The following is a 20,617-nucleotide window of genomic DNA, read 5'->3' as shown; positions in this document are numbered from 1 at the left end:
TAGTCAACCTTGAGGTCAGGATAGAAAGCCTTGCACGAGGAATATGCGAGACATCCGATCATATTTTCTCATCCTCTACTGTGATCGAAGATTGCCTCGCCAGATTCACAGTACCATACATGCATAAGCGAAGGAAGACTGGTTGAGTGCAACTTCGCATTAAGAAGCATTGGAAGACACAACCTCTATTGCTTTTTAAGCGTCCTTCAGCCTTGAGATCGCTATATAAGTCGAGCTCGGAAGGCTAGATCAACTCGTGCAGAACAACTTCTCCTTATCCACCCCAGGTGAGAGAGGGTTGGTAGTCCAAGAGTAGCAGCTGCACAGGCTGGCGAACATCATGGAGCCCAATGCAGGTATAACAGAGAAAGGGTCTGAGCTTGACGGCCGAATCTCCTCACTCATACCAGACAAACGCGACCCCGAAACCCTGGAGATAGATGCAGTTGCCGAAAAGAAACTGATTCGGAAATTGGATCTATACATCGTGCCAATGGTGATGTTGCTGTACCTTCTGGTGTGGAAGCTGCCCTGCGCATTCGTATGTCCACTAACGTGTTCCGACATAGTCCTTTCTTGACCGTGTAAACATCGGTAACGCACGTCTCTACGGCATGACAGAAGACCTTTCCCTAACTGGTTCTCGATATCAAGTCGCTGTCTCTATCCTTTTTGTGACGTACATCCTCTCGGAGCTGCCCTCGAATCTTGTTCTAAAAAAATTCCGTCCTAGTCGCTGGATCGCATTCATCACGACGGGCTGGGGCATAGTCGCAACGTTGCAGGGTATCGTGCAATCGTACGGCGGTCTGATTGCGACTAGGTTAATGCTTGGGGCCCTTGAGGGCGGGCTTTTCCCTGGGATGGCAGTATACCTGACGCTATTTTACACCAAGACGGAATTGGCGCTCAGAATTGGGTATCTCTTCGTTTCTGCCGCTCTTGCGGGAGGGCTTGGAGGTTTGCTGGCGTATGCAATTGGAAACATGGACGGGGTCGCCGGACAAAGTGGATGGCGGTGGATCTTTATACTCGAAGGATTGCCAACCTTTGTACTTGGGATAAGTTGTTGGTGGCTTCTGGCAGACGATCCAGAAACGGCGTTCTATCTGAGACCAGAGGAAAAGGCCTTGATGCTTCGGAGGAAGCAGAGGCAGACATGGTACACTAAAGCCGGAGACCGGATGCACAAAGAAGACGTGGTCAAGGGCCTCAAGGATTGGAAGATCTGGATGTTTTGTCTGGGCCAATTTGGTGTGGATACGGTACTTTATGGGTATAGCACCTTCTTACCGACGATCATCCAGGGAATCGGGAACTGGAATGCGGCGCAGACACAAGCCCTGACCGTGCCCTGCTATGCACTAGGCGCGATCATATATTTGCTGGTGGCGAGATTGTCGGACCGGCAGCAGAAGAGGGGGATCTATACGGTGATCTTCGGCGCTGTGACCGCAATAGGCTATGGAGTGCTAATTTCGGACACCACCAGCGCTGGGCACTATGCAGGCTGCTTTTTGGTGGCGATAGGGCTGTATGTTGTGGTTGGGTTGCCGCTGAGTTGGCTTCCTTCAAGTGAGCTGAGAGCGAGACCAACCGCCGATAGGGAAGAGGCGCTGACCCATGTTCTGCAGACCAACCACGCTATGGTAAACGAACCACTGCTGTTGGCATGCAATTGACCATTGGCAATCTCAGCGGCATCATGGCACCGTTTGTGAGTCCCTTTATTCGGTCTTTGCTGTGTTTAACCTGGTTTGACGAGTCTTCCTTAGCTGTACGAAACGAGAGATGGGCCAAGATATATCAAGGGTCACGCTGTGACTCTTGGTATGGTAGCCTTCGCGTCCATCCTGTACGGTTACATGTGGTTCTATTTTGCAAGGAGAAATTCAAGAAGAAGTATCGGACTTGAAGACAAGAAGATCGAAGGCAAAACAGAGCAAGAGGCAGCAGAGATGGGAGACGAGTCTCCTCGATTCGTTTTTACCATTTGAGAGAACCGAAGAACTAAGAGAAATTCCTTGCCAGTCAATTCCCAGCTGGTCTCTTTTCCTCATGAAGGAGGCTGAACAGGATCCTTGATGGTCAACATACAGTGAATACACTCATGGTGGCTGTTCTGGCTGTAAGCTTGCCAACGAGGGAGTGCTTGTGCAACGACGATGCCCTAACAACATGATGCAGACTCTTCCTCAAACGTCAGTCCGCTAGGTTGTGTAGTTATTCAGACTGCCAGATACTTGGCCCCCACCAACACATGATAGCACAACCTTTCATCGTGTCACTGCCGAGACTTTACGAGGATGCTGGGCGAAGCGCCCAGGAGCATGAAACAAGGCGCCCAAGCAAGGTTCCCTTTGTCGAAAGCTATTACTCGTGTAGAGCTGTGTCAGCCTTCGCAAGGCTTCAGATTCGATTGGTGGGTTGGAGAGGTTAGAGTGCGACGAGGGAATTGTTGGTTCAGGCAGCCTGATTTCTGTAGGACAATTTGCCACAACTATATCATCCGTCTCTCCCTTGCATCACTTGTTGCTTTTGTACAACGTGTCCATAGGCTGTCAACGTGTGGTCTGAAATCATCACACGTGATTGAGCTCTGGCCCCACACCCAATCGAAGCTGTCGTGGAATCAGGGAGCTTCACTATCGCAAATCAGACACCAATGAATGGGTGGATGGGATGACACAGGCCAACCGTCTTCTCTGGATCGACAGGAGATCCCAGCCAGGGAAGGATTGGCCTTACGGATTCCGGGGGAGCTTTAATCCAACGGCGGAGCTCATGATTTCTGCCAACTCCAACTTGACCTTCCTCTTCTTTCATTCTTTTCATCGAACATTCACCTGGAAGATATCAATCAACCTACAACCTCTCGGGGTAATGCAATCCATTGCTGGGTTGGTGAACGGTGCAGCCCAATCCGGTGGTCCACCCCCAGGCATTAGGCCTTTGACAGCGCTGCCCCCAACCCCAACTCCAACCAGGCTCGGCCGCTAATTAGCCGGAACCGAAACAGCTCCAGGCTAGAAGGACGCGTACCAAACAAAACACCTGCGCCCAAGCTCTTTAGGCACTCCACTGCAGTTCCGCGTCCAAGACATTACCTATTGCTGTCCACTTCTAAGGGCCCATTCTACCTTTGCAAGAATGCCACAAGCTCCTTACACAGTGACCAACAGCTTCAAAGGGTATGCATCCTTTTGCGATTAATCCTGTCGAACCGAGATAATGCTGACAGCTTGACCCAGGGGATTGCAGATGCGAACTTATTCAAGAAATGTCCGACGGACTTGGGACGGTGATGACTTTCGGCTTACCAAACGACAGCGCGTTGAAGCCAACAAAATAACCAACGAGAATGACGATACCCTGGAGCGTGCAATCCGTGCAACTTCAGTCGCTGTTTCTTCCAGTGCATCACGCAAAAACTCGACTGTCTTCTCCCATGAATCGTATGATGACGAAGCTACCGTCACGCCACCCTCGTCACCGCCTCCTCGCCTCTCGCCACCAGCCGTCAAGGCGCGCAAACCGACCTTCTCGTTCTTGAAGCGCAAGCATGATGCGATGCGCGAGAAGTCAGAACCGCTGGGCGAAGTTATCAATTCGAGTAATCGCAGTTCCATCCCACCCAAGAAGCAACAAACACTGCATCAGATGCAGCTCGATCTGGGAGGCCCGTCACGTAAGACGTGTCCTGAATGTGGCATGGAGTACGTGTTGGCAAACGAAGAGGACGTGACTTTACATCGAATGTTCCACAATATGAACAGTGAGGGCGTGGAACTTGGCAAGACTTTCATGAAATCGGCTATGAAATGGGTTTATGAAGTGTCTCACATTGAAGGCTCTGTGGTAGTGGTAGATCGGAAGATATCGCCACCTGCCCGCAAGGTAGTTCAGAAAGTGCTGGGTACAGTCAACAAGGAACTTTCGGCGGTTGATATTGACGACGCGGTGTTGTGGAGCCAAAGAATACTGAATGATAAAGAGTCTGGATCTGAGATCAAGCAGTCGGATTCTGAGAAGCGCAATGACCACAAGAGTGATCGTTACAAGGTCTTCCTCCATGTCAAGGATGGCAGATGCGTTGGGCTCTGTCTGGCCGAACGAATAACCAAAGCACACCGCGTGAAGAGAGAAAAGAAGGAGAAGGACACAGGACAAACACCCAAAGAAGTCAGAAGTTCATCCATATCGATTGAAAAAAAGACGGTGCAAGCAGTGGTAGGCGTATCAAGGATATGGACATCAAAGTCTTTTAGACGAAAAGGCATCGCCAACAATCTGTTGGAGTGTGTGATGAGCCATTTCATATATGGGCTGGAAATAGAGAAAGACGAGCTAGCCTTCAGTCAGCCCACCGAGAGTGGAGCTCAATTAGCACGGGCATGGTATGGCGAAGAAAGTGGATGGCTTGTCTACAATGAGACTTGATCTGTGGAGGATAGATCGGTGTTGAGTGAAGCATGTCTGGATACAAGTCTGGATAGTATTGAAAGAATTGAGCTAGATATCTGTCTCTGGACCTGTCTGTACTCTCTAGATTCTCTTCTGCCGCTATACAGCATTTTCTGCAGATAACGTACGATCCCATACCCAGTTTTGCACTTTTTTTTTTCTTCACTTGGGCATCACCCGCCAATCCAACCAGGCTGTTCTACAATTTTAAGGAGGACAAAGTGACGGAAGCTGAAGAAGAGCGGGCAGGCCCCAATGGAACATGTCCCATTCTGCCACAACCGCATGGTTGAAAGTTTGTGCAGTTGCGGGAAGATCCTCTAGCCTGCAGGAACCGCTCAAGCCCCGTCCGCCCCACTACAGGGATGTCAGCTTCCAGTTCTCTCTTGACTGCATCAAGCACTACAGAGTATCATCATGATCAGATACCTACTACTACTCGTACTATTACAGCGATAGCGTCAGCGACACTGTTATAGCGACAGCGATGATGATGCACTACTATAGTACATTTTTTGGTAGCTCATACAAGCAGGAGTACTCTAGAGCGAAAGCAAACTTACCTTAACCACGGAATGCTGACAAAATCTCGAGCAAGTCATGGTCTTGGTGCTTGGGCGCTCTTCCAAGAATAATCATCCTCTCTGGCGTCACCTTTCAGAATGCAGCCTCTGCATATGCACGAGTAGCACCCATACCAGCGCATGATATAGATTTGTCAGTGATCGTAGCACAAGGACTGAATGTTAGGTCCTGCACGCTGTTGAAACTCTCCTCACCCAATCTGTTGTGGTGTACGCAAGCATCAAATGGACTTTGTCAAAGTACTGGTTCAGTTGAGGATATGACTGCACATTACTTCTGCTGCATCATATACTTTAAAGCATCCCGTAAGTATTTGGGGCGGACTTCTGGTGAATTCCATGTTATCTGTCAGCCACTGTGACTAGTCTCAATGGAGCTTTACTAGGGTGGTGGCTTACGACTCACTCACGCAGCGGTGCTCTATCTCTGGCCCACAATGGACAGACAAGGATGCGGACAGAGGCTTTCTTAACCACTCCTAAGTACCCCGTAGTGATGCTGCTAATTGGACCGGGGGACCATGGCAGCACTGGCGTGTGTTCTCTTCTTTACTACGTTACTAGCTCAAAGGCTTGTTATCGTCATTGAGTATGTGCTTCCCCTAGGAAAATACACACTTGGTGATCAAACAATCATCGATTTCACTCGCTCTTTACCCACGCTCTTCTTATCCTCACGTGCAACCGCTCCTTCTAGTTGTGATACTGCTATTTCCTCAGCTCCGTTGTCACTGCTGTCAACACACTCTTCGCCGCATACGGCTTGTCACTCGTTTTGTACTTCATTCTCCCCACCTGTCGGTCATTAATTGCAGCCATACAAAGTCTCTCGTTTACCCTCCCAGTGTCTATGTCACCCTGACTACATCACTTCAATGACCAGGCGATTGACCCTAGGTGGCCGCTCTGAGATGGGACTTCTGTGTGAGCAGAATGACCCCGAGACACCACCACCCCTATGGACACCTCCCAAGACAGATTTCTGGAAGCGTCCGTCCAGGTGGCAGATCTGTATTCCTCGTTTATGGTTTGTGGCCAAGGTTGCCTTGTCACTGTTCTTCTTCCTCGTCCTACTCCGTATTTACTATGACAAACACTCTGGGGGGGTGGACCAAACAGCAACTGAGGCTGAGATTATGGAAGCAGCTCAGCGCGACAACTGGCTATGGAAGGACTTTTCCAGGTTAGCCATGGTGAACATTCAGAGCAATGCAGCCATACGCTAACGTTCTCTTTTACAGACATGATGGCCTGACCCGCGGGACATTCGATCTCAAGTTAGATTGTCAGCTTAATAATGAGAGATGCGACAAGAATACACTACATATGACCCGGTACAATGGTTATAGGAACTTCGAGGAACCTGTTTCTGAGATCATACCTTGTGTCGGACCTCGTGGCCTGCCTCTAAATGAGAGCGTTGAAGATGCCGTTTGGGCTTATGAAGGAGTAGCCAAAGGTAACATATTCTGGACTTGACCGAGTAGGAAGTGTTGTCTAACAATTTCCAGGTGCTGTTGAGCCTGTTCTTGGATCTTATGAAGCGTCAGGTCTCGATGGCTCTATCTCGTTCGATCGGGTTGGTAGGTTTCAAGCATACGGCTTTGATCAATACGACTCTCTGGATGTTTCGGAACTCGGGAAATCAAGTGATGTGGACTGGAACGAGGTCAGATGGGGTGAACTGCAAGATGTATGCGTTGATGCCAATCACGCCCGTTTCAAGCCGGTCAAGGAACGTCAGCAAAACTCGATTCAGTATTCCAACGTCAGGCATAAACACAATCGTCCCACCAACAGCGAGGAACTAGCTGCGCCCACTCCAGGGAAAGTCAACAAAATCAAGAGAACTGCCATCCTGATTCGGGTATGGACAGGGGCTACTTGGAGTGCTGACGCAGTCGTCAACCTCCGCGCGATGATCGCAGAGGCTTCCCTGGCAAGTGGCGGCAAATATCAGGTCTTTATCTTGCTACACGTCAAGGATGAAGCAGTTCCGTTGTTTGTTGGCGAGGACGAGCCGATGAACACCATTCGCCAGAACATTCCTCCAGAATTTCATACAATTACGGAAGTTTGGAATCATGCCCAAATCCGAGGTTTGTACTCGAATCTAGCAGAACATGCCTTTGTCGGCCGGTCGCCCTGGATGATTGTCCAATGGTTTGCGCGCAACCATCCAGAATTTGACTTCTTCTACCAGTGGGAATTTGATGTTCGATTCACCGGCCACTACTTGGATTTCTTCGAGTCCATCTCCTCGTTTGCCCGGAAACAGCCTCGGAAGGGCATCTGGGAACGTGCAGCGCGGGTGTATATTCCTTCGGTCCACGGGGATTTTGATACTCAGTTTCGTAGTCATGTCCACAATGAAGACCCTCACCATGTTTGGGGACCAGTCTCGGTGGAGGGTGTCAAACCTAGGGGTCCCAAACCACCCACTCATGCTGCTGAAGACCACTTTGAATGGGGTGTTGGTGAAGATGCCGACTGGGTTGGATTTCTTCCAAGCTTCAACGTGACGGATACGAAATGGTGGTTCAAAGATTATATTTGGGGTTATGCGCAGGGCACATCGACTCCAAGACGAGCGACACTGATCGCTCAAGGTCGCGTGAGCCGACAGCTCCTTGACATCATGAATCACGAGAACGCCGAAAACGGCCATCTCATTGATGCAGAGATGTTTCCACAAACTATGTGCCTTCATCATGGCCTCAAGTCTACGACTTTTCCGCATCCTATCTTTTCCGATCGTGACTGGCCACCAGCGGCTCTACAGCAGATCTTTAATCCAGGACCATTCGGTCAGGCGGGAGGGACCAAAGAAAGCACCTTCAGCAAATGGAATGAATACGCCTGGACTAACATGACCTGGTACTTCAATTCAGCTCAAGCTAAGCCGGTGTACCAGCAGTTTCTAGGCATCACAGCCCTTGATAAAGGCGGTTCTGAGTGGGAAGAGGCTTACGGGAGAGCGGTGGTGCGACCTATGCTTCTTCACCCTGTCAAAGGTGCAAAGTCAACTAAATGGACCAAGGATGGATGGTCCGAAACCAAAGGTGGCAGATGAGGTCAACAACCAGCGAACTTACCCATACTCACCTGTGTGCCTACTCTCACACTATGCATTGATCTCACTGAGCAGTCGCATTTGCACCGGAGTTTTGTTGGAGTTCGGGTTCCACACGGAACTGTGTTCTCTTCTGGATGACCAGTCACAAAAACCGGCACAGCAACTCCAGAATATGGACCCAGCGCGTTTTGCTTTACGATCATAAGTCATCCTGTCATCAGCCTTTGTATATTCTTTACTCTACTTGGAGGATGGATCGTTTTTGTTACAGCTGCGATTGAGGACGGAACGGCTGGATATCATAGAAAATGAGGGCTGCCGAATTGCTTTGCACATTGAGCGACATACCACCTGTGGCTAGGTATACAGACCAGTCTTAAAGAATAATCACACAATGACAAACATACTCATTGAGACCAAGAGGATGTAACATTGATGGATTTGTTAACGAATGTCTCGGTAAGTACATCAACACCACAACACTGTAGTATCAAAGTAAGAAACCGATCTCCAACACTTGGCATGCTCCGTAGGCAACGCAGCCCTTCAATGTGAAGACGGGCATACTTAAACCTGGACTTGCCATGCCATCCTATCTGCGGAGAGTCTCCCTGTGTATTTCAAACCATAATCCCCGCTTCCATGCACAAACTATGGCATCTATTACATGATGTCTGGGTCAAATCCTTTCCGCCGTGACAATAGACCTACGGTGAGAGAGACAGCAAATCCTAGTCTTCTTGATGATCGAACAAACGCGAGCAATGGCCAACCCTTGTTGAAGGTAGAAGGTATGGTGTTGCACAACCTACAGCATTCCAACCTAACAAGTTGCAGTACCTGCATTGCACCGTGTCACTCCTACAACAAAGCGTGTACGCATTGCTTCACCGCCAGTGCCCATATCGCCTGAGACCCCGGCTTCTTATGCTTCTTCGCCTGAAGAGATACGACATAGTGGTTTACCGGGATCAGCATCGTTGACAATACCAGGAAGCGTCCCATATGCACAAGCGCTGGCCTCGAACCCATTTCAGTCTTCCTTATCGGATGGCGAGCCAGAGGATGTGGACATAGAAGTGCTCGAAAACACGCGGAAGAACTCAGCACTTGGGTCGAAGTCCGACCAGGGTAGTGGAGAGGAAACGTCAGATAGAGTCAAGGCAACTTTGGCAAAATTTGCCAGCTTGCCTCATAAGTCGGCTGCGTTACCAGACTCCAGACATGGTGAACAAAATGAGCTCAGCAGCAACACGTCTCGACCGGCTATGGATGTTGACGCCTTCAAGAGACTTTTACTGACTGGGGTATCTGAGCCACCTACTCCTCGAGCAATACCAGCGTTGACCCAAGCGCCGTCGCAGCTGGTCTTGACGAGTGATAGTAGTAGCAGCAACACGGACACAGCTTCTATATCTCAACACTCTATATCTGAGCCGATAGCACCAACAGTTGCAGATACACCTCGAACATCGCTAGAGTTACAGAGAATAGAGATTTCCGGCGACCGGGGTGCAATAGTTGTTGATAGTGCAACGAACAAGAAGCCACCAATTCCAAAACCACGGCATGGGAAACCTCTTAACCACAGCGCCACCACTCTCTCAACTTCCACAATCCGGCAAGCTACAGCAACTGCTGATGTTCCCGAGAAGCCTCCTATCTCTTCACCCTCGGACCTGAATAAGCCTCTTCCTCTACCCCCAAGAGACAGCTCATTTCCTTTAGTAGCCGATGCTAGCCTGTCAGACGACTCACAGGCTCGTCTTTTGCTACGAAGGCCTCCTACACCACCATTGACCCGTCGACAGAGTCAACGGAGCAGTCAGCCCGTACCAATATCCTTCAGTGAACCCCAAACTCCTCCTCTTATCGAGCAGATGGGCTCTGCCTCTCCCATTGGCCAGAACTCGAGGGCGGCGGACTCAAAGGCTCCTCCACCACCCCCAACAAGACGGCAAAAGCGCGCTAGCGCCACTCAGTCTCAAGCATCGGAAGCAATTGTACAAGAAGGAATTGATTCTTACATAACCTCTACACAACCTCAGTTATCTCCAGCATCATCCGTCAACAGCCTTTTGCAACCTAAACTTCAACCACCACCCTCTAGAAATCCTTCGGCTGCGAAGCGGCTGTCACGCGTTTCCACGGCTTCACCAACCATGGCTCCTCCCCTTCCGCCCCCGCGCAGAGTGCGAGGATCAAGTCGTGGCAGTCTTGAAGGTCCAACCGCGATCTCGAGCTCCGACTTGGATAACGGCAATAATGTTAGGCGACCGAGCACAGACAGCTACCGGAGTGTGTCCGGTCAATCTGCCTCTAAGGATATTCTTGCAGATCTGGCTGCCTTGCAGAAGGAGGTTGATACGCTGAGAACTAAACAGAAATACAGAACAGACAGTACGGAATAATGTCACTCATATTATTTGGTAGGTGGTACTCAGAATTCAAACCCATCAATTCCAACGTCCATGCACCTGCCACAATGCCACAATGCTTAATATTGTTCGAGGATCATCCAAGTAGTCTCGTCAGTATTAGCCCACTCAGAGTCTGTGTGATAAGGTCAAGACACGCCAAGTTTCGCTTTGCCGCTGTTAGCCTGCGGCTGTTAACGTACCTGACCCAGAAGTGCAACAGGTCCCCGTTGCGCTTCTGGGTCAGGTACGTTAGCCCGGTTTACTGCATACAGGAACTTAAATATGGCCTGTAACAGGGAGTACTTGTATCCCCTAGTATGAGTAAGGCTGCATCCTGTACCCGTAGCTACGGCTTAACCGCATTCCCCTTCACCTTCACATTCATACCCACATCTACACCCACACCCACAACGACCTTCAAAACCACACCCATCCCTTGACAATATCCATGAAAGGATAAATCCTCGACAACACCCCTTCCTAGTGCATTTTGGCAGTCGCCCAGCAACATACCTGGCGCCAGGCATAGCTTGAACTACTCTCCACTACGCCTATCTGCGAAAAAGCAGATCCTGATCTCAAAGATGACGACTCCTACTTTGTTCAATCTACCACCTCACCCCACTGAACCTGCCACACCTTCAGATATGGGCCCGTGGGTTTGCATTCTTCTACAGTGGATACATGAAGATTGCAGGATAGCTGACGTTACTGGTTGCAGGGGCACCCCCAATTCAGGCACAACCTCCCTGTCCGCGCTCTCTACAACAGCCATTAAAGATGGTCACCAAGGCCATACTCTACCTCATGGTCACCATCACCACTCCGTCAGAGATTCGACCTCCTCTAATAATACCCTGGATGCGGAACGAGCCGATCGCATTTCACGACTTGCTGGCCTGGAGCGTGTTGCGACAGTCCGGCCCTCTCAATCCAGCCATCTCAATCCAGGCTCTGGATCAAACCCTCCCCCGGGCTATTTCGATAACGTGCCTCCACAAGTCAAGGAGCGAAGTACGGTTGGGAGCGCAAGCGCGACTGGCAGTGTTGGTGGCAGAACCACGTGGGCCAGCGGCAGCATCGATTATGACGCTGACAAAATGAGCGAGGACCAAGATGACGGTGTGTCCAGCACTGGTGGCTTCAGTGACGAGAATGCAAGCTTGGTGGGGTTTGGCGAAGGTGCAGGCAGCACTGTTTCAGTTCCCATATCTACAACCACGTCAAGAGCTGCAGCGGCACGCTACCACCCTGCTGGCAGCCCTTCCACCAGCAAGCTCGCTTCTACACCATCAGCACACATGCCGCAGGTTGGAACACCCATGAGCGGTGTTGTGCCTACAAGTGCCACAACAACAACCGTGGCAAGTAGCACAGACCCGAGGATGATGGATGGCATGTCTTATGATGCAGATGTGACTGATACGACTATGCAGCCGCCAACGCCAGTCAGCCAGCCGCAACATTCAAGAGGCTTTAGTGGTCAAGGAGCCGACATGGCAGAGAGCATCATGAGGGACCGGCTACCTGACAACGAGGCTGGCAGACCAGCAATGAGCACTCCTGACGAAAGGGGAGAAAAGCTAGGGAAGTTTCCGTTTGAAAGAAAATAGAACATGAATTCCCTTCCCGGGGACGGGTCTGGGTTAATGGATGCTAAGTTATCACTCGACTGGTGCTTTACTACGAATGGGAAATCAAAACACAACAAGGGGAGGGGTTGAAAGTCATGGGTCCTTCCAGCAAAAAGTTCCAGGCGCAGTGGCCGGCGTCTTATTGTATGAGTCTGTATCAGCGCGTAGCCACTATTACTATACGTAGTAGGCCATTCAGTTGGACCATCCCCGAATCAATTGCTGGCCACTGTCATTCCATAGTTGCAGAGATCGACGCCTAACTTTAGCCCTGATGCATTAGCTCACGGTTTAGCGGTTTAGCGTAAGATAGCACGATGCTTCCCGCCAGACTAGTAATTTGGACATCGGTTACTAGTGACTTAGTTGTTGATTTGCTATTTCCGCCCACTGGATGCATTTTCGATTGAGGCTACCACGCAGCCTACCTTTCACTCGTCTTCTCACTCCCCACTACAGTCACCGTGTCTTCACCTCCAGCTTACGCCAGCAGCTTCATCTATCGCCTGCAATTTGCTGACATTGACTTGTCAAGTACAGGTGAATTTGTGCCTGTGACCGGCTGTCGTTCACCATCACATCTTAAGCAGCCTAGAACACTCGACTACTTCTGCCAAAGCCTCCTTCCCAGCCATTAAGAGCGCGTGTGTGATCAGCATATCTTCTTAAGCCCTCTATCAGAAGATATAAAGGAATCACAAGAAGTCTCGCTATGGCGGCCACCACACAGTTCGCTTGTATGTGCATCCCTGCGATCGTTTAAATCTGCAATATTGTGAGTACACAAACCTAAAATTTGTTAGATCGCACACTCAAGGGCATCGGCATTGTCAATGGTCCGCCTTCATATGAACCGCTTGAGGGCTTTACAAGGTATGTCCATGCCGCTTGTGGAGCGTCGTCTTGACCTTCGGACTCCGTGCGCCCTGGGTGCCATAACAGAGGTTTCTGATTATCTGACAGGCCGGAGGGAAATATACGCTGCTGCATGTACTCCTCATGTGGTCGCTACTTTGCGTGGGCGACAACAGAAGAGTAAGCTGCCCTGATATGGACTCATCCGGTTGCTGATTGCTGCCAGGGTCAAGATAGTTGATGCCTCCAGCGGCAACGTTATCTCCCATTTGCCTGCGGAAAATGTTTACGAGCTTGGCTTCTCGCCTTTAGAAACCTATGTTATCACCTGGCAACGGCCGTCAAAGGATGAAGCCGGCGACGCAGCGAAGAACCTGAAGGTCTGGCGTGTTATTGATGAGAGCCCCGCCGGCGGTAAGTACATGGGAAAGCAAACGGTTGGCAAGTTCGTGCAAAAGAATCAAACCGGTTGGAACCTGCGATACACATTCGACGAAAAGTTTTGTGCACGAGTTGTCACAAATGAAGTCCAGATTTATGAAAGCCACGATTTGACCAAGGTCTGGAATAAGTTACGCGTGGAAGGTGTGTCAGATTTTGCTGTATCACCTGGCGAGAACCATTCCATCGCGGTCTTCGTGCCAGAAAGAAAGGTTTGCCATTGATGACATTCAAGGTCGACAGAGCTGACTTTTGTTCAGGGATTACCAGCGTCAGTTCGTGTCTATAATGTTCCTCAATTTGATACTCCGGCTTCTCAAAAGAATTTCTTCAAAGGCGACAAGGTGCAGCTCAAGTGGAACGACAATGGAACTAGCCTTATTGTGTTGGCACAAACCGAGGTCGACAAGACCGGCAAGAGTTACTATGGCGAGACGACTATGTACCTCCTCAGCGCCAATGGGGGCTTTGATTCAAGAATAGACCTCGGTATGCTCAGACTTTCCCGACCCATACATTGTGCTCATGTTTCTTCCAGACAAAGAAGGCCCAATCCATGATGTTTCGTGGTCGCCAAAATCGAACAGCTTTGCCGTTGTATACGGTTACATGCCGGCCAAGACGGTAATATTCAACGCCAAAGCTCAGCCCACCCATACGTTTCCACTTGCTCCTCGTAACACGGTCTGCTTTTCGCCACATGGCAGGTTTGTGCTGGTGGCTGGTTTCGGAAACCTTGCTGGCCAGATGGACATCTATGATCTCGAAAAAGACTATTCCAAACTATGTACCATCGAAGCGAGCAATGCGTCGGTTTGCGAGTGGTCACCAGACGGGAAACATATATTGACAGCGACGACCTCACCTCGACTCCGAGTAGACAACGGCATCAGAATCTGGCGTGCAAGCGGAGGGCTAATGTACAACGAAGATCTCAACGAGCTCTATCATGTGTGTTGGCGACCAGAACAGGGCTCGGCAGCACCACTGGAGGAAAATCCATTCTCTTCTGTGCCAGCACCACACGCTTCTGCCTTGAAATATCTCGAGTCGGTGAAGACTCCTTCGAAGCCAGCTGGAGCTTACCGACCACCAGGTGCGAGAGGCCAAGTCACACCCTTGGCATTCAAGAGAGAGGATGAAGGTGGTGCTGCGTATGTTAGAGATGGGATTTCATCTTTTGCCAACTACGTCAATGGGTTTGGAAAGTCCAAGTCACGTGTGGTGCCAGGTGCTGAAGCAGCAGAAGACAAATCACCGCTCCCACCTGGAGCTGCGCCTGGGGGCGGCGTCAGCTTGACTGGAACTGGTGAGGGGATTGACAGTGAACCGTTGTCGAAGGCAGCAAAGAAGAATGCAAAGAAAAGAGAAGCTAAGAAAGCGGCGGCGGCAGCAGCGGCGGCAGCAGCAAATGGGGAGAGTGCGCCGCTGACACAGCTGAAGCTACAAGGAAGAATACTAGCCATAGTCCTGATAGGGGAGCGCACACAACGGGACGCGAAAGAAGCCGAAGCAAAGGATACGTGCCGGCTCCTGCAGTACCGCCCGGACTCGAAGCAAGTGCAACGCCCACACAAGGCCCGAAGGCAGAGCGAAGCAGAAGTGGAAATCGAAGACAGCGCGGTAACACCTCGACTTCAGTAATCTCAAACCGATCGACTACCCAACAAAACGGCATGCCCAAGGGGCCTATTACCATTCAGCAGCGTGGGACTCCCACCACGCTCAGTACTACGCCGCCTCGGGCAACATCTGGTGCTGAAACTCCCGAGCTGCAGATCACAAGCCCAACCAGTCCGGGCAGTGGTGGCCACTTGCAAGAAAAAAAGGTTCGAGGTCTACTGAAAAAGGTTCGAGCAATTGAGGATCTGAAGATGCGATTGGCTGGAGGTGAGAAGCTGGAGGATACCCAGATGAAGAAGATTCACAGTGAAGACTCGGTGAGAAATGAGCTGAATGCGCTGGGATATACTGGATGATGCATCGTTCTTGCTGTAGATCATGCTAGCTAGCCAATGTCAAGCCCAGTGTATGCTGTTCGCTGGATAGGAAGCAAGACACTCCAGACACTCCAGACACTCCAGATCATGTCTTTCGGTTTCGGGTGGCACTGTTGGGCGTAAGTGTAAGGGGCTAGAATGATCCGATCGTCAGGCTGAATCCAGTCTTCGGTTGATATGACTGTCGGCACAGCAGGAGGAAGGATACGAACTCGAATTCACCACTGGGGGAATTTTCGTGTGCGTACTCAGATCCGCCCTTTGCAAGCTTGACTACTACTTTTGACCACCATTGCACCCGAGTAACGACTTTGCTCCTGCACAATAGTCATCTCAGAAGCAGACCGCCGCTCTGACCTCACTACTCTCCCTCGGCGGCTCCTCCTCCTCTTCCGAGCAATCCATCTCCAAACTAGCATGAGGCGTCCTCGTCACTCTTCCCTCGGCACCCTCACTATCAAAGATGTTGATCAGCTGCACTTCATCCGGCCGCTGGTCACTCATCCAATACCACCTATTGCCTACATTCCAACACCACAGCGCTTGCACCAGCCCTGAACAAGGACATTCTCGACCTCCTTGCCATCGGGATACATCCTCCTCAAGGGCCACGAGATGCTCGTCAGCGAGCGTCCTCGCATCACAAACGCCTAGCGGATCGTGCTTGATGGGTCGCCAGATCGACAGGACGATGAATCAACGGCCCCGACCCCATAATGAGGACTACTACTTCATCCTCACTGCTAAGGGCCCTAGACCAGCACCAGATGTGTGCCTCACCGCGTAAAGTCGATATGCAGGCGTGAGGTGGGCGCTTGGCCTCGGTCGGGGCCTGTTTCCAGGCCGAGTCTGAGGGCCGGAGAAGTTGGTTTTCCGGTGGGGCAGAACGGACGATGTGTGGAAAGGAGGACGATCCCGTCTGGATTCTGGGAAGTGGACTCAGAGGAGCTGTTCGAGCTCGGGATAGTAGCGGGAACAGATGCTGTCGTTGTTGCTGAAGCTTTTCTCGACGCTGGAATGGTTGAGTATGCAGAATCTGTTCTTGTCGATACTGTCTGTGATCGGATTCATGGCCTCGGATGTCATGGACGGGGAGGCGCCGGGTATCCTGGTCTTTGGTGACCAGGATGAGCTCTATTTAAGGTGTTTACACTTGGAGAAGTAGAAGGGAGATGGTTCGAGCCTGTTCCGGTTGGTGTTGCGTGGGAGATCATAATTAAGTTTAGCTAAGAATTATTCGCGGTGAGGAGCTGTGGCAGCCACCGTCCCAGTTCATTCCTCCTTTCACATTTTCCAATCAAATCAAGTCAGATTGGGCCGAATTGGACCACGGAGATCCTTGGGTTTACCTAGAACCAAGCCTGCTTGAATATACGGTGGCAGTTACCCACGATAACATATGGAACATGTTCAAGATCACTTGACAATTGATTGGAGGGCGGGGTGGGCTCCCAATGCCAAGCCTGCCGACTGTCTTGGCCGAAATACTTAGTAAGGAACACTCTGCATTGAGGTCAATGAAAAAATCATCTTGGGATTGGTGAGCCTCATTCCGATCTCTTCTTGGTAGGCTTTAAACATCCACCATGCCCAAAGAGAACAGGCAGCGCGGTCGACTACAGAACAAGAAAAGAAAGAGAGACGAGTACGAGAAGGGCAAGATCGACATTACGAGGCATCACTCGGCACATCCACTTCCCACCACTGACGCGGGAGACGGTGAGGCCGAGATCGAGATCCAGGTCCAGGGCGAGGCCGGAGATGAATTCATCAGCTTCGGCCAGCCGACCACTCCAGCTCGGAGCGCTGTCGATGACCGACCTTTCTATGGCCTGCTCGATGAGCAAGAACAGGCGTACTACACCGATGTGAATGCGAAGCTCGAGGCGAACGATTTTGGTTCACCCGAAGACAAGGCGATTTTCCTTGATGCGGTATATCGTGAGTCCCAGGGTAAGGAACTCAAGATTGCCAGCAGTCAATCGTGCTCTAGGTATCTGGAGAAATGGATCCGGATCTCCAGTGCGGAACAGGTGAGGAGATGGTTTGGGAAATTCGTCGGTCACTTTCTGCAGCTGGTACAGCATCGATTTGCAAGTCATTGCTGCGAGGCACTGTTCTTGAAGGCTGCCCAATTCGTGGCGGAAGACAAAGCGGAATGGGAGCAGGATGGCGGCACACTTTCTCTCGAGCAGCTCTTTCTGGCGGTCGTAGAGGAGCTGCAACCAAATCTGGGCTATTTGTTGACGGAGCGATTTGCTTCTCATGTTGTGCGGGTTCTTCTGCTGGTGCTGTCAGGAGAGCCCTTGAACGATATATCCACCGTCTCCGTTCTCGCAAGTCGAAAGAAGGAGAAGATCGAGGCCTACTCAAATGGCGAGGAGAGTAATCCAGTGGCATCGAGAAAGGTGCCGCCATCATTCCATGAGGCGCTCAGCAGATTGATATCGAGCTCTGTCGCTACTCTCGACACAACTTACATCCGAGCACTAGCGACACACCCTACTGGCAACCCCACGCTCCAACTACTCCTTCGGCTAGAACTTGTGTCAGGTGGAAAATCCAGGGCAAAACATGCTGATTCCGTCTTGCACAGACTTCTTCCGGACGAGTCGCTAGAGGAAGACAGCGAGAGCGCCAAATTCGTCCAAGGTTTGATGTACGATCCTACCGGAAGCAGGCTGCTCGAGACAATCATTCAGAATGCTCCTGGAAAAATGTTCAAAAGGCTGTATGGCAATCTACTGAAGCAGCGGATTGGTGCCATGGCAAAGAATGACATTGCAAGCTATGTGGCTATTCGAGTCCTGGAGAGACTCAGCAAAGAGGATCTACAAAGTGCAAGAGATGAGATTCTCTCGGAAATGTCGACTTTGGTATTTCGCAACAGAATAGGCATCATTAAGGTTCTTGTGGAACGATGCAAGATTCGACATGTGGATATTGGGCCTGTTGTGGCAGCTCTACAAGCGGCTTACGGCGACAATTCTGGGGATTTGCTACTAAGAATGCTAAAATTGTTGCCCACCGGCGAGATAGCAGAACAACCTGATACTCGGCAGAAGCAGCCAGAGGACGGAAATGTGGAGAAAACAGCCGATATTCACGGCTCACTTCTAGCTCAAACTCTGCTCCAAAGCCCAACTGCATTCCCCCTCATCCACCAAGGCCTTCAATCCCTTTCCAGCGACGTCCTCCTCCGTCTCGCAAAGGACCCCTCTGCATCCCGAGTCCTTCAACAATCCCTCACCTCTCCCTGCTCCAATCCCCAGTCCAACCGCAAACTCATCCTCAGGTTCTACGGCCACATGGCTGACCTAGCTATGGATATCAGTGGTTCCCACCTCGCCGACGTGTTGTGGTGTGCAACGAATGGCTCGCATTTCATGAAAGAGCGGCTTGCTGAAGAGTTACGGGCTGCTGAGGGTCAACTTCGGGAGTCGAGGTATGGAAGGACAGTGTGGAGGAATTGGCATATGGATGTTTACCTGAGGAGGCCTGGAGAGTGGCAGGCGATGGCGAAGGAAAGCGTGGCAGAGCAGGCGAACGGCGAAGAAGATGGGACGAGTAAGAAGAGTAGATTGGAGCTGGCGAGGGAGCGGTTTGCGGAAAAGAAAGGGAGAAGGCAACGACTTGGTGGGAGGACGGATGTGGTGCCTGCTAACGCCTGAACAATGCTCTGTTGGGCCCGTTTGCACCGCGTTCTTCAGCTTACACAGGCTCTAGTGTTTGCTACGGGTAGGGCCAGGGGGGGGGGAAGGGATTGCACACCATCACTTCGAAGCGAAGATCAGCTTATACGTGCGTACGTCCTGATATCCTGATCTTCAGTTCGCAAGATAGCCACAGATGCGAAACCCCTTCGCAGATACATTCAAATATTCCCTCAGCAGAGCACTTGTCTACATCACGGACAGCGCTGGACAATTTCGAAAGGCACTGCTTTCGCATTCGTTTAAAGCTCTCCCACGTCTCCCTTTCGTCTTCGCGATCCCACCGGACTGGATAGATTCTCAATCTCAAACTCCATGCAAAACTTCCCCGCAAGAACTTTGCGGGCCGGGCCTACATCCATCCTTCTTGTTGCATACAAAATGGACATCCAGGCCGCTGGGACGAGCGGTGCAGTCACATGTTTCAGTCTACTCTTGAGAGGCTTATTGGAGACCCTTTCTTCTCAGACCCATTCCCGTATCCATCAACAGTCCCGGCATTTAAACCCCCATTACCCCCTTCGCCCGAGACAGCCCATACAGAGCCCAGATGCGGTGATAAAAAAAACCCTCTTCTCCGGCATGCACGCACGCATGCATTCATTCATTCCATCGGCACTAAATCCCACATATTCACGCACCATCATCATGAGAGAACGCTCACTCCATCCTGAGCCTCCCTCCAGGAATTAAAGGGGAAAAAAAGCCGGAAAAAGAGAGCCAAAGCAGCGTCTCTTCCAACACAACACTCAAACTGATAGTTAATTTTTTGCGGGGGTTTTTGGCTCGTCCCTGAAATCGGGCCAGGGTGCATCGCTCAGTGTAAAGCTACCTAGTGTAGAGAGATTGGAGCCACCAATACATACTTATGGCCCAGCGATCCCGTCACCTGGATTCAGTAGCAAACAGATGGTTACGCGGGATTTCACAATCCGATGATGACGACGACGACGACAACGACGACGACAACGACGACGACGACAAAAGAAACCCATGAGCAGTAACAAGCGCGAGAAACGATTGGAACGATTAGATCTCCCAATGTGCCTGCCTACCTACCTACCTAGCTACTGAGCTAGCCAGCTAAAAGCTCCCAGCCCCAATCCAATTTATCTCCTCCTCCTCCTCCTCCTCCAAAGCGTTCCAATCACCAACCACCCAGCTTCCTCAACCCATCCATCCATCCATCCATCCATCCCATCCTATCCCCTCCCAACCCCACTTCCCTTCCCTTCCCCTTCTCCACACACACAACCCCCTCTTAACCTACATCTTGTGCCCCCCCAAAAAAAAGATCATTCCTCCAACCGTGCCTCCAACCAACTTCCTCTCGATGCATGGAATGTGAGTAGATTAAATTTCGAGAAGATTAGAAAAGACTAGGAAAGGAAAAGGAAAGGAGAGGAGAGGAAAAAAGAAATACATGGATT

The 20,617-nt window shown here is 50.8% G+C and overlaps 8 protein-coding genes across 8 annotated transcripts; all 8 read left to right on the top strand.

The window, feature by feature from the left end:
* Nucleotides 1-340: 340 nt before the first annotated feature.
* On the top strand, nt 341-1,997 carry EPUS_07157 (uncharacterized protein; the record flags this gene model as incomplete). The annotated part of the gene is made up of 4 exons (XM_007807448.1): nt 341-517; nt 570-1,575; nt 1,635-1,717; nt 1,776-1,997. 4 exons carry the CDS (start codon nt 341-343, stop codon nt 1,995-1,997), a joined length of 1,488 nt encoding a protein of 495 aa, XP_007805639.1.
* Nucleotides 1,998-3,150: 1,153 nt separating this feature from the next.
* Nucleotides 3,151-4,440, top strand: EPUS_07156 (uncharacterized protein; the record flags this gene model as incomplete). Its single annotated transcript, XM_007807447.1, has 2 exons — nt 3,151-3,191; nt 3,252-4,440. The coding sequence occupies 2 exons, from the start codon at nt 3,151-3,153 to the stop codon at nt 4,438-4,440; spliced, it is 1,230 nt and encodes a 409-aa protein (XP_007805638.1).
* Nucleotides 4,441-5,923: 1,483 nt separating this feature from the next.
* Nucleotides 5,924-8,121, top strand: EPUS_07155 (uncharacterized protein; the record flags this gene model as incomplete). The annotated part of the gene is made up of 3 exons (XM_007807446.1): nt 5,924-6,231; nt 6,290-6,507; nt 6,560-8,121. 3 exons carry the CDS (start codon nt 5,924-5,926, stop codon nt 8,119-8,121), a joined length of 2,088 nt encoding a protein of 695 aa, XP_007805637.1.
* Nucleotides 8,122-8,791: 670 nt separating this feature from the next.
* Nucleotides 8,792-10,535, top strand: EPUS_07154 (uncharacterized protein; the record flags this gene model as incomplete). Its single annotated transcript, XM_007807445.1, has 2 exons — nt 8,792-8,915; nt 8,962-10,535. The coding sequence occupies 2 exons, from the start codon at nt 8,792-8,794 to the stop codon at nt 10,533-10,535; spliced, it is 1,698 nt and encodes a 565-aa protein (XP_007805636.1).
* Nucleotides 10,536-11,128: 593 nt separating this feature from the next.
* On the top strand, nt 11,129-12,157 carry EPUS_07153 (uncharacterized protein; the record flags this gene model as incomplete). Its single annotated transcript, XM_007807444.1, has 2 exons — nt 11,129-11,199; nt 11,266-12,157. The coding sequence occupies 2 exons, from the start codon at nt 11,129-11,131 to the stop codon at nt 12,155-12,157; spliced, it is 963 nt and encodes a 320-aa protein (XP_007805635.1).
* A 733-nt stretch (nt 12,158-12,890) lies between these two features.
* EPUS_07152 (uncharacterized protein) lies at nt 12,891-15,118 on the top strand (the record flags this gene model as incomplete). Its single annotated transcript, XM_007807443.1, has 6 exons — nt 12,891-12,915; nt 12,982-13,051; nt 13,142-13,213; nt 13,260-13,686; nt 13,735-13,963; nt 14,013-15,118. The coding sequence occupies 6 exons, from the start codon at nt 12,891-12,893 to the stop codon at nt 15,116-15,118; spliced, it is 1,929 nt and encodes a 642-aa protein (XP_007805634.1).
* Nucleotides 15,119-15,150: 32 nt separating this feature from the next.
* On the top strand, nt 15,151-15,453 carry EPUS_07151 (uncharacterized protein; the record flags this gene model as incomplete). The annotated part of the gene is made up of 1 exon (XM_007807442.1): nt 15,151-15,453. The coding sequence occupies one exon, from the start codon at nt 15,151-15,153 to the stop codon at nt 15,451-15,453; it is 303 nt and encodes a 100-aa protein (XP_007805633.1).
* A 1,607-nt stretch (nt 15,454-17,060) lies between these two features.
* EPUS_07150 (uncharacterized protein) lies at nt 17,061-19,145 on the top strand (the record flags this gene model as incomplete). Its single annotated transcript, XM_007807441.1, has 1 exon — nt 17,061-19,145. One exon carries the CDS (start codon nt 17,061-17,063, stop codon nt 19,143-19,145), a length of 2,085 nt encoding a protein of 694 aa, XP_007805632.1.
* Between the last annotated feature and the right edge of the window lie 1,472 nt (nt 19,146-20,617).

Source organism: Endocarpon pusillum (assembly GCF_000464535.1).
Source record: "Endocarpon pusillum Z07020 unplaced genomic scaffold scaffold691, whole genome shotgun sequence".
NCBI classification, from domain to species: Eukaryota; Fungi; Ascomycota; class Eurotiomycetes; order Verrucariales; family Verrucariaceae; genus Endocarpon; species Endocarpon pusillum.
This window is presented reverse-complemented; position numbering and strand designations above follow the sequence as displayed.